Source organism: Cryptosporidium muris, genomic scaffold, assembly GCF_000006515.1.
Source record: "Cryptosporidium muris RN66 scf_1106632373453 genomic scaffold, whole genome shotgun sequence".
In the NCBI taxonomy this organism is placed as follows: Eukaryota; Apicomplexa; class Conoidasida; order Eucoccidiorida; family Cryptosporidiidae; genus Cryptosporidium; species Cryptosporidium muris.
In genome coordinates this window covers 647611-659715 of record NW_002196570.1, presented here as the reverse complement: position 1 = coordinate 659715, position 12105 = coordinate 647611, and the positions used below count along the sequence as shown (strand labels likewise).

General features: G+C 26.2%; 4 protein-coding genes across 4 annotated transcripts, besides 14 other annotated features; all 4 read left to right on the top strand.

Annotated features, from left to right (window-relative positions):
* Positions 1–977: 977 nt before the first annotated feature.
* Positions 978–1010: a sequence feature (AT_rich).
* A 17-nt stretch (positions 1011–1027) lies between these two features.
* Positions 1028–1597, top strand: CMU_040190 (DJ-1 family protein; the record flags this gene model as incomplete). Its single annotated transcript, XM_002139263.1, has 1 exon — positions 1028–1597. The coding sequence occupies one exon, from the start codon at positions 1028–1030 to the stop codon at positions 1595–1597; it is 570 nt and encodes a 189-aa protein (XP_002139299.1).
* A 95-nt stretch (positions 1598–1692) lies between these two features.
* Positions 1693–1722: a sequence feature (AT_rich).
* Positions 1723–1888: 166 nt separating this feature from the next.
* Positions 1889–4265, top strand: CMU_040180 (uncharacterized protein; the record flags this gene model as incomplete). The annotated part of the gene is made up of 6 exons (XM_002139262.1): positions 1889–2851; positions 2918–3123; positions 3182–3371; positions 3446–3513; positions 3595–3988; positions 4065–4265. The coding sequence occupies 6 exons, from the start codon at positions 1889–1891 to the stop codon at positions 4263–4265; spliced, it is 2022 nt and encodes a 673-aa protein (XP_002139298.1).
* Positions 2581–2601: a sequence feature (AT_rich).
* Positions 3129–3173: a sequence feature (AT_rich).
* Positions 3994–4056: a sequence feature (AT_rich).
* An 8-nt stretch (positions 4266–4273) lies between the features above and the next one.
* Positions 4274–4350: a sequence feature (AT_rich).
* Positions 4351–4567: 217 nt separating this feature from the next.
* Positions 4568–4762: a sequence feature (AT_rich).
* A 157-nt stretch (positions 4763–4919) lies between these two features.
* Positions 4920–4998: a sequence feature (AT_rich).
* Positions 4999–5063: 65 nt separating this feature from the next.
* Positions 5064–5094: a sequence feature (AT_rich).
* Positions 5095–5232: 138 nt separating this feature from the next.
* Positions 5233–5279: a sequence feature (AT_rich).
* Positions 5280–5467: 188 nt separating this feature from the next.
* Positions 5468–5489: a sequence feature (AT_rich).
* A 57-nt stretch (positions 5490–5546) lies between these two features.
* Positions 5547–5593: a sequence feature (AT_rich).
* Positions 5594–6631: 1038 nt separating this feature from the next.
* Positions 6632–7105, top strand: CMU_040170 (uncharacterized protein; the record flags this gene model as incomplete). The annotated part of the gene is made up of 1 exon (XM_002139261.1): positions 6632–7105. One exon carries the CDS (start codon positions 6632–6634, stop codon positions 7103–7105), a length of 474 nt encoding a protein of 157 aa, XP_002139297.1.
* A 440-nt stretch (positions 7106–7545) lies between these two features.
* On the top strand, positions 7546–12009 carry CMU_040160 (uncharacterized protein; the record flags this gene model as incomplete). The annotated part of the gene is made up of 1 exon (XM_002139260.1): positions 7546–12009. One exon carries the CDS (start codon positions 7546–7548, stop codon positions 12007–12009), a length of 4464 nt encoding a protein of 1487 aa, XP_002139296.1.
* Positions 10725–10745: a sequence feature (AT_rich).
* Positions 10889–10927: a sequence feature (AT_rich).
* Positions 12010–12105: the final 96 nt, after the last annotated feature.

Below are 12105 nucleotides of genomic sequence, written 5' to 3'. Positions count from 1 at the left end.
AAGCCTATATACGCGCATATTTGTAACATTAGGCGGTTAATACATTTGAAGATTTCTCTGCATCCTTAGTAAGCGGTACCACTAAAGACTGATTCTTAAGTACCTGTTAAGAAAAAGAATTTTTATATTTCTATAGCAATCGAAGTAATATTAGGTATAGGTCTTGAAAATTTCAGTGTATACTAATATATCTTAACTTTAATGATATGATATATTAAGGACCTAATTATAAATTAACAGATTTTTAACTAATTAAGAGATGAAGCTGGTGTTTCTTTTTTTTTTCTTTAAATAAGCCCTTAGAGGTACTACTTTTGTGTTTAAAGTACACTAGCTAATTGTGTATTAATATGGGATCTATTATTTGCACTTTATATTTAGTAAGAATTACAGGAAATAACTATGTACTAAAGGTAACAACACAATTCCTACTATATTATTTTTAATAAATAGTTAAGCATGTATATCAATACATATTTAGTTGTATTCAAAGTATATTTTGTGTGCATCAAATATAGTTGGTTCAGTTATATCTATTAATATCTAGATTACTGTGTATATCACGATCTTATTAATATAAATATTCCAAAATTAATAGTCAGTTCTTATATAATGTATACTAACAGCCAGCAATAAATGGCTTGATGTTCAGTAATTTTCAAGTTCACTTTTAAATCTAATATCTGAAATTTGAATGTTGTATTCTATAATATAGTTACAAGACTTCTAGATAAAGTCTTAAATATAGTGATAAGATCCCTAGCTAATTAAAACCTTGGGAAATTACCAAAGTTATCAGAATCTTGTCAATATCCTGGGCGGTATTAAAATCTTTTTAAGGTTCGCTTTTTTTTTAATTAATTACAATAACAAGATTCAGATTGGCGCTGCTATTATCTTTTTACAAAGATTGTGAGATCTATCTCATTCTATTCTACTTAAAGAGATTTCTTTTTTTTTACCTCAAGTATCTTTAGTATTTATTTTTTTTTTTTGAATTATAATATATTGTGGATCTAATAAAGTGATGACAACTAAAGTTCTTGTTGCAATAGCTGACGGGGTCGAGGAGATTGAATTTGTTACACCTGTTGATATTATGAGGAGAGCAGGTTTAGATGTTTTAATAGCGTCTGTTGGTGATAATTTGAATGTGGTGGGCGCAAATGGTATTAAGCTGTGTGCTGATGTGCTTTTAAAAGACTTAGATAAAGGTTTTAATGCAATAGTTTGTCCAGGTGGTTTGGGATGCTCAAAAGCTCTTGCAGAATCCAACTTATTTAAGGAACATCTACATCATACAAAGAATAGTGGAGGTATAATAGCGGCTATTTGTGCCTCACCTGCTTTAGTTTTAGAACCACATGGTCTATTAGATGATGTTGAACATGCAGTTTGTTACCCTTCTATGAAAAATCAATTATCTAAACCTCATCCGGAACAACCACATGTTGCAGTAGATGCAAATGTAATAACTTCTCAAGCACCTGGAACTGCTATTGAATTTGGTCTACATTTAGTGGCTGCACTTTGTGGTGAGGCAACTGCTAAACAAGTTTCTGAAGGGATTATAGCTAGTCACCATTACAAATCTTAAATTTATTTATTTTGGGAATGTTAGATTAAATACAATTCAATGACCATTTATGTCTAGTTACGTACTTTTTAGTGAAGTTTCTGTGCTCTTGCAACTAATATTTTGATTATTTATATTTATTATTACTGTAATTTGAATATCTGCTTATATATAACATTGCAAATATACTTTTTTTCCTAATAAATTGAATATATCTTCATATAATTAACCTCACTGCTTAGTTTGTGTGTGTAATAAAGATTTACACGCAAATTCTCTGCTACAAGCTACACATCCATACTATTTAAAATAATGATGAATTTCCTGGTTGGTTTGCTTCCTATTATACTTATTACAACTAATTCCCAGATTTTAGAAGCTTTAGAATTGAAATCTAAAAAGTCCGACTTTGTATTTCAGAAAACTTTAAAAACAAATAGTATATGTCAGACATTGGATTGTAAAGTACACAAAGGCTATATAGGTACCAGTCCAGGTGAATGTTTCTTTGTAACTCGTTGTAGTAATTGTAAAAGGGCGACAAAATTGCATTCTCCAGCTTCTTTTTGTTCAACTTTTTCTTCTTTTTCCGAAGAAATTACTTTATTTCAAGGTTTTCTACAGTTAGAAAATATAGTATCAAAATCAGATAATAATGAAGATGCAGATTCTCTTTTAGATTCAGGAGATGATAAAGATAATATATCTGATTCAATAGAAGATTCTAAAGATTCTGAAGACTTTTCAAAAAAGGATAAAAGTGAATTAGATAGTAAACAAGAAGAAGTTTCTAGTCAGATAGTGAATGAAGATGATGAAAGTGTAAATAATATGTATTCCTTAAATTCATTAAAGTCCTCATTTCTTCAGTTACATTCTGATATGAGTACTGATGATTCTGATTTCTTAGAAGAAAATGAAACTCAGAAGAAACCCAACAAAAAGCATACGAATAATTCTTCAAAATATAAGAAAGTAAACTCAAAGGTCCCAGAAATTTTCAGAAATATTTTTAAAAAAAAAAAGACTGAAAATAAAAAATCAAATAAGGATAATGATAATGATATAGAAGATGATGTTGAGGTTGAAAAAAAAAAGAAAAAAAGCTCAAGGGGCTTTCCAGGGCTAAATATATTCGAGGGGAAAAAATCGAAAAATAAGCATATAGAAACCGAATATAAATACGAAAATGAAGGATCAATTATGAGAATGGGATCTAAAATAGAGTGGTTTTTAAAAGGAGAAAAGTTTCTTTCAAGAATAAACAATTGTGAAGTAAGTTCAATTATATTTCAGTACTTTCACCATAGTATCTATAATTTATTTCATATATAATTTTAGGTTATTAACAATTATGTGCAACTTACAGTTCATACCTTAATACAATTTTACTCTACAGAAATAAGTAACAAAGAAAATTCTTTTTTTACAAAACGCAAATATCCATCTTTTGAATTTAAGGTAGATGTTCAATGTAAAGAAGATTCAAAATGTATTAAACCTTCTCAATATATAGGAAAACTAAGGCCTAATCAAAAACTTCTTTTGTAAGTTTAAAAATTATTGTAATAAATCTAAAATATATTTTTCATAAATTGAATAAAGATCAAATGCTGTTTCAGTACCTATTGATGTATTATCTAAAAATGGCCTATCTACCATTATACAAGGCTTAAAGGCTACATATAAATGCAATAGTAAACACTGTTATCCTAATCAATATAACTCTTGTGTTAGAATTACTTGTTCTTCAAACCAAAATACTCTTCAACAAGACAAATGGAAAGCTAAACAGGTAAGAAATTAAATATTGGATCTATTAAACAATACAAAATATTGTGTTTTATCTTACAATTTTTTTTTTTTCAGGAATTACTTAATAAGGAAAGGTTAAATATAATGGATTCAACAGTATCAAAAGAGCTTCAAGTCTTTAGGTGAGTGAATAATCATTAGAAATATTATATTTAATGCATATACAATAAAGAATAAAACTCTCAATATCTAATTTATTTCAGAGATGAATCTACAAAAGCTGCAGAAGAAAGGAAGAGAATTCTTGATCAGAAGAGTGAACTTAAAGAAGAAATTCCTAAAAAAGATGTTGAAGTTATTGAGGAAAAAGTTTCATATGATAATAATTATGATATAATAAACAAAGATGAAAGAGAATCTAAACAAGATATTAATAATACTACTTTAGTAACTCAAGAGTTTAAACAGAACTCTAAAAATTTTAACAATAAATCAAATATAAATAAAGATGAAGAAACTAACTTGTCTGTAGAATACCAAACTATCCATGAGGGTGAAGCTATTGCACCTCCTACTGAAGAAATACGTCAGCAGAGCTTAGAGCAGCGTCTTAAACGTTCATTATCTATAGCTGATACAAATATAGATGAAGCAGAGGTATGTTTAATTTATAATAAATTAATACAACTAATATAATATATTGGAAAATTATAAATATTATTTTTGATTTTAGGATCAAGAACTTCATGAAAAAAATCAAGATGATGAATCTTTAAATCATATTGAATTCAACGAAGTACAGCCTTCAATACCTATTGATAAAGAAACTGATGAACCAATAGTTAACAAATCAAATGGGAAAATAGTAATATTTATAACAATTGGTATTGCCACCTTCTTACTTATTCTTGGAGGAATACTCTGTATAATGTGATTAACAACTAAAAAAAAAAATCTACAAAATTTCATATTATATTTTAAATTGGCTATTAAATATATATCAATAAGTTATTTATTTACTTATTAGCATTATATTACAAAAATACTTGTATCCTTCAAAATTTTAAATAGCTATAGTAATATTTCACATCTATTTTTCTTTTAAATATATCCAGCTATTAAGTTATTCTCAAAATTAATATTTACCTAGAATTCAAAGTATTTAATTTTAATCTTTATATTATCTTTACTAAATCACTAATGTTGTTATACAGTTAATATAATACTGGTTTGATCTATTTTATAAAATTATGATATTTTCTTTTATTTACTAATATTAGTATCAGTATATAAATAATTTAACTATTTATCATTAAAATCTATATAAAATTATATTTTAGACTCTTTAATTAATCAGAAATTTATTTTTATACTTAAACATTAACAAAAAAGTTCATTTTATAAAAATTAACTTAAAATATTGAAATTTTACAAGCTATCCAAGATATTTTTTGAGAATTTTCAAATTTAATATTAATGATATTATCTAAAGTATTCAATTAATAATACCTATCCGCAACATAAATGAATATTTTTATAGGTTTTATTATAATCTTGTTTATAAAGTTCAGTAATATCTCAAATCTAGTTTTATTTTATTTTCTATATTCTAAATAGAAAATTTTCTTTTTGTTATAGTTTATATTATCTTCTTTTATATTTAATAAGATCATAGAAACTTTAAAGGTATCTTTATAATTTGAGGCTAAATAACATTGAATTTATTCTAAAGTTTAATAAATAAGATAATAATTAATAAAATACGCATACATCTTAATGTTCCAACTATCAAAATATATTAGATAATATAATAAACTTTCACATCTTATACACCTCATTTATAAATACCTAATTACTTAAATTGATACTTTAATCTTAGTTCAGTCATCAGTACAAAAATGTTTATATTTATAATATTTTTAATAGTTAAATCATTAGTTAAAAAAATCTTATAGGTTTTATCATTTGTAAGTTTTATAGTTAAAGTTTCTGATTTTAATCTTAGAATTTCATTAACAACTCAAATATTCTCCATAATCAATATAAAATATACTTTTATAACACTAAATATTATATTTCCAAAGTTTAAAATCTATTACCTCTAATTTGCAATATAATAGCTAAAAATCATCAATGAATATATTATTAATATTAATTAGAAGAGTTGTTACTTCACAAAATATTATAGATCTAAATTGTATTTCTTATTATACTCTTAATAATTTAAGTTCAAAAATAATATTATATATTATCAATAAAAAAGAATTTACTACTTTCTTATTATTTAAAACATATATGATCACCCTTTTATATTTCAAAGATAAAGAAGTTATTACCTATAAATCATTGTATCAAATAAAATCTTCATAGATATCCTAAACTTTTGTATATTTTAATTTGGAAATACGAATATAAATATATGAATACTTATTGTTAATAACAATAAATATTACTTTATTTCAAGTCTTAAAGTTCCTCTTTATCCTATACATAAACTAAATAATAAATTTCAGTATTTAATATATTCATGTATAAGTAGAATTTATCTTCTTTTCTGAAGTGCTATTCAATTAAACCTTTAGTTTTCACATAGAAACGAAATTTAGTATTAACATTATATTACCAAGTAATTGTTAAATATATATTATTAGTAGTTAACAATTATATCCGATAAGTTCATTTTAAAGTATTTCGTAGCTTTACTTCTCTAGTTACCTCTTAATTCTAATAACTTAATATAAAGTGATAATCTGTCATATTTAATCTTCAATGTTACATCTATATTAGCAAAGTTACCCATGTAAAGTAAGAGTAAAAAGTGGATTTCTAATATTTTATATAGGAATAGTTAAATATAACAGGTAATATATTATAAATAGGATCTTCTAACTTGTTAATTATGCTCTGTACTAGTAATCTATAATACGAATTATAAAAGGTCCAATAATATTCAATAATAAACTAAATAAGTCCATAATTTAAAATAATCCCCTTTTTTTTTTTTTTTGGTAAATTTGATGGTAGTACTTTATCATCTAAAAACAGGATTCATATTATTCAATACAAATAAACCTCAAGTTCAATAACTATAGGCGGTAATAATATACCGCTTTATTACGTGATATTCTTGTCTAATTTCAAATTTTGTGATTTGTGTGTATATTATATTAACATGTCTATCACTTAGATATCAATATAAACAATTCTAATTTATTGATATATTTACTCATCAATAAGATTTAACAAAAACAAAGAACAGAAATTTTAGATCTATTAAATAAAAAGGATAGTAGTTGAAAGATGGAAGGTGATCAACCAAGTGTCCCAACAATTGTACCTCAATCCTCAAATATCTTGCTTCCAATTTCTGGTGCACCTTCAATACCAACATTATATGCTCAACCAAAGACATTTGTACCAGTAGATTGTAGAGTAATGCCAGGTTACCCATATGCAAGTTTAGCAGGCGTACCATGTGTAATGCCACCTTTATTACCAGAATTTGTTAGTTCTTGCAAGAATACAGAAACAAGAAGTTTGGAATTACCAGAACCTCATCGTTTTCATAATGGTCAACCTTTAAATCCATATATACCACCAACGGATCAAACTATAATAGTTAATGCTCCTTATCATATGGCACAATTTAATCCTGTAAATGGTTCTAATATGTATTCTCCATGTAATCCATTTGCAGCATATCCATATGGTATACCAGCAAGAGATCCAATTCCAGGATCCCAACCTAATAAAACAGGGTTTTATGCCTATTAGATAGTGAAATGGCTTTATTGTGAAAATAAGGTACATGGGTATATTAATAATATATTTCCATAGTCTTATTAAAGAGCTATTAAGATATTTACGATAATAAATCCTACTAATAGGGCTATATTTTAGAGTCCTAATTGCTATATATTAATTTAGATTGAAATTAGATTTTTATTAATACATGACATATTAGACTACAAAGAGACCATTATTGTAAGCATTTACTTAAGTAATATTTCTTATTCTATACATTATTTAAAAGTTATTGATTCTTTTTTCTTTTTTTTCTCTATTAGGAGTAAAGTACTACTAGATAAGTTTAACTTTGAATGTGGTACTACAGTACCATTGGATCCCCACTATTCAAGCGGTGTAATAGGCGGTAATATTTCGGGAACTGCATTGAAGCATACACAAAGTAGTATCTTGGAATTTTAAAAAATATGGAGGAGGAAATAAATGTTATAGATAAGAATACAGAATTCAATATTCCAGAATTTGCACCTAAGAACAATAATATTTATAATGGAATTGATTTATCTGCAATTCCTATACAGTCACTAATAGTAAGTAATGAATGGCAGATGAGAATTTATGGATATGAGAAATTAATAAATGAAATGGATCTAGGGGAGAAACCTAGCTTTTTAACAGAAATGATACCAAACATGATTTCAGATAAAAATGTTGCAGCTCAGGGTAAAGCAATTCAAGCAATATCCAAGTATATATTTTTATACTGTAGTACATCAAATACTGATATAGATTTGAGGAGAATATGGAAGGAAGATTTGGTTGATATATTGATAAAAAAGACACTTTATAATTCTAAGACATCTAGTCCATCTATCTCTTTAGTTGCATCAATATTTGAGACATCATTATTAATTGAAGGAGCTACTATAGACAGTACGAACTTTTTATGGGAAGATATGAATACATTTTTGGAGACAAACAGGAAAGCAAAAGGATTAGTAATAAGACAAATTTTAGGTATTGTTTCACTTTATTCACATATGATTGAAAATTATGGTATAGAGTATTTACCTATTACTCAATGGTGCAATAAAACTGCATTTTTACTTGCGGATTGTAGTGATAAATCTGTTAGAGATTCTGTTTATTCAATTTTTGTTCTTACATTTAGTTATACTAAGAATATTGATGGTATTATCCAATTACTAAGTTCTCCTCAACAACAAGAAGTTGAGAAGAGATGTAATGCTATAATAGAAACAAATGGAGACTCATTTGCTACACCTTTAAAAAAAGAATTTCTTGCAAAGTTACAAAGTAATAAGAATTTGAATAGTGAGAAATTGACAAAGAAAGGATATTTGGAACAAGGAACGAATAAACTTAGTTCAGTATATGATACCATAGAAGCAGTAGATGTAATTCATATGTTACCAAATAATTGGTTAAATATTGTCGGATCTAAGGAAATAAAATGGAATGAGAGAAAAGCTGCTGTTGATCAATTAATTCAGTTATGTGAAAAATATCCTAAGCTAGCAATTTCACAAAATGATAATCCAAAGGCAAGTAATAATCAGAATACAAGTGGTTCAAATAGTGGGAAAGGGAATTCACCTCCAAGTTTGAATGATTTCCAGAATATGTTTTCAATTTTTCAAAGAATGCTAAAACTAGAAAGTAATATAGCCTTATTAGTTTCATTATTACGTTTAATTGGAAGTTTATCCAAGGGTTTGCGTGGAAGAATCAGTAATATTTTGCGTCCAACAGCTGTACAGATAATGGTTAAATTAAAAGATCAAAATAGGAGTATTTGTAATGAGGCTGTAAATTCTTTGATGGCTATACTAACATATTCTTGTACTCTAGACCAACTTTACGAAGATTTACATATATGTGGTTTAAAAGCTGCTCCAGCAACAGCTAAATGTTCAGCAATGAGCATTTTTTTAAATTTGATCGATATGGTTATAGAAAAGAAGGATTTTCCTGAAAAACATTTAAAAGGATTTAAAATGTTAGTGAATGATATACCTCCACTTTTAGATGATGCATCTGCTCAAGTTAGATCTTCTGCTTCTGTAATTTTATTAAGGCTAAGAGATCCTATATTTGGGTCTACCATAAATTCGAATGCTAATAAGATATTTGATAGTTTAAATAGTGCAAAGCAAAAACTTTTGGAAGATACTAGAAAGAAACTGAGGATTTCTGAATTTACTACTGTATCGGATATTACAAATACTGATGAACAACAGGAACTTCAAGAATTTCCTACAGTTATAACGAAATCAGTTTCCTTGAACTCAAGACAAATTCCGAATTGTACAAATGTAGCAAATATTAAGAATTCGTCTCAGGTTTCTGGACTAGTAAATCTTAAAAATTCGATATTTACTCAAAGTACCTTAACTACAACTAATACAAGTGATATATCTTCACTAAATTTGACTGGTTCTAATTCTCAGAATACAAAAAATCCAACTAATTTAAAGAATTCTAAAATAATGAATACAAATATAAATTCACAAATAGCACTAAAAAAACCCTTTAAATTATCTTCACCCAAAAAGGCTGAAGAGACAGTGCAAATGAATTCTTTGAATAAATCTCATTTACCAGCTAATAAATCTACTAAATATATATCACAATCAAAAGATAATTCATGCCTTGATAATTTATCTCTTTCAGAAAATTTATCAATAAGTGGGAAATACTTGCAATCATTATCAGTTATAGAAACTCCAAAAACGACAAATATGCCAACTATGCTACAAGCTTTATCTTCTCATAATAGACAGAATGTAGATTTTAAAGAAAGTATCGATACTAAAATTAGTGAAAAATTGTCATGTACATCAGATTATATTTCAAAAATGAAATCACTAAAAATAGAAGATACAACTCGCTCAGTAGTTTATATAGATCAGATTGATAGCCAACTGTGCATATATACTAATTCCAGCTTTGATAATAATTTATTAATGAATAATTCAGAAATTCCTCAAAATATTTGCAAATATCTTACATCTCTAGTTTCTACAAGTTTGTTGAGTAAAATGTTTAGTGATAACTTGGCACTTGTAAATGATGCTATCAGATTTTGGGGTGGATATTTCATGGAAGAAAATCAAAATGTATCATTAGAGAAAGTTGTATTTATTAAAATATTATTACTATGGTTAGCTGAATATACTGAAAAAAGGGTAATTCTACAGTATGACAATCTTTTACTATCTATATTTCATATTATAAATAAATGTGATAAGGCAAGTATATGTAATCTTTGGACTTATAATGTGACTTATATATTATATTACATAATAATCAACATCTTAATCTATGACTTGTTCCAATTTCAGAATGATCCAGAATTGTGTAGTTTTGAAAGTGAAAAATATGAGAAGATTGGATCTATACTTTTACATAAGTATATTCAAGTTGAAGATGAGGATTACATGTATGATATAAATTCTATAGATAGATCAGAATATTTGGATCACAAGAATTTTGTGATTAGTACTATACTAATAATAGCTTTGAATAGAAATGAGATCAATAAGCCTAAAGTAGCTAATATGTTGAAATGCCAGATAATACAATCAAAAGATGAAACAAGTCTATTTACAAGTTTTGGATTATCAAATATTTTATTATTAATAAACATTTACTGTGAATCAGTAGTGCAAAATTTAAATTATCCAAATTTAGCTTTAATTAAAGATTTACTTTGGACTGTAGCTAATATTTGTGGCTATCAAATGTGGAATTATATAGTCTCAGAGTTCTTAAGCAACTGCAAGGCTGAAATAATTTTAAATAATATCAATATTACAAATAATAATTCTAACACTGTAGAAATATCAAAATCATTAGAATATTCCATATCATCTAACGGTATTTTTACATGTACAAATCTTTTTACTAAAAATATATTGTGGACATTTAATATGCTAGGATTTAATAATACACCTGGACCAAAAAAGAGATATAGTACTGATTTGACTTTAACATCACTTATGTCTATATCTATTGAAAATACCCTTCAGTTCCAAATAGAAAACTTATTTAAATTACTACCGAAAGTCCTAACAATTGAAGATACTTCAATTGTAAGTTCTCAAAGTTCAAAATTTGTACTTTTTGAACATATAAGAAATATATATATACTTGGATTTCATATATTTTTCTCACTACCAAGTATTATGAATCTAAATAAATATCAGTTAAGTGATAGTAAAAAGATGGTTGCAAATCCTTTCTATGGGATTATAGATCATATGGAACAATTATCTTCAATTTACCAGTCTTTTTTAGTTAGAGATGAATGTCCTACTAAAACAGTAATATTTTATGTACTTTTAATAATGAGTAACTATTTTTCTTGGAAAGAAAATATCCAAGATGAAAATTTAAAAACAAATCTTGTGACATCATTGAATAATATAATGGGAAACAACATTATTTCAGCATATCAACAATATTTACCAAAATTAGTTGTAACGGTATTTGATGTCATTCTGAAAAATGATAAAGGTAAAAACTACCTTAAATTTGACAAAGATCTTCTGCAAAGATTATTACCTAAGATTTTGAGAAGGGTTAAAGCCTCTTTTATTAATACGTCATGCTGGACTTCTCATATATCTTCTGTTGAACATTGTATAGAATGTTTGTTTGGACAAAATGCCGACCCTAGTGAATCTTCAATTCTTGTTGGATTTACTATTGACTATATTGCATTAATACTTGAAAATGGACATGAATTATTTCGAATGATTAAAACAAATGAATATATACTAAAGGATTTTATCAAATTTATAAATAGTTCTAAAGATCAATCTGAATACTTGTATAATCAACAGAAAGTACAATATATTCAATCATTTATGAGTATACCAACGAATTATACACTAGATAAGCAATAAAAGAAGAAATCATAACAGTGAAGTATTATTCTACTATTTGAAACTAAACATACAACTTAATATTTCAAATCATTTTATCTATAAATAAGATGTGAA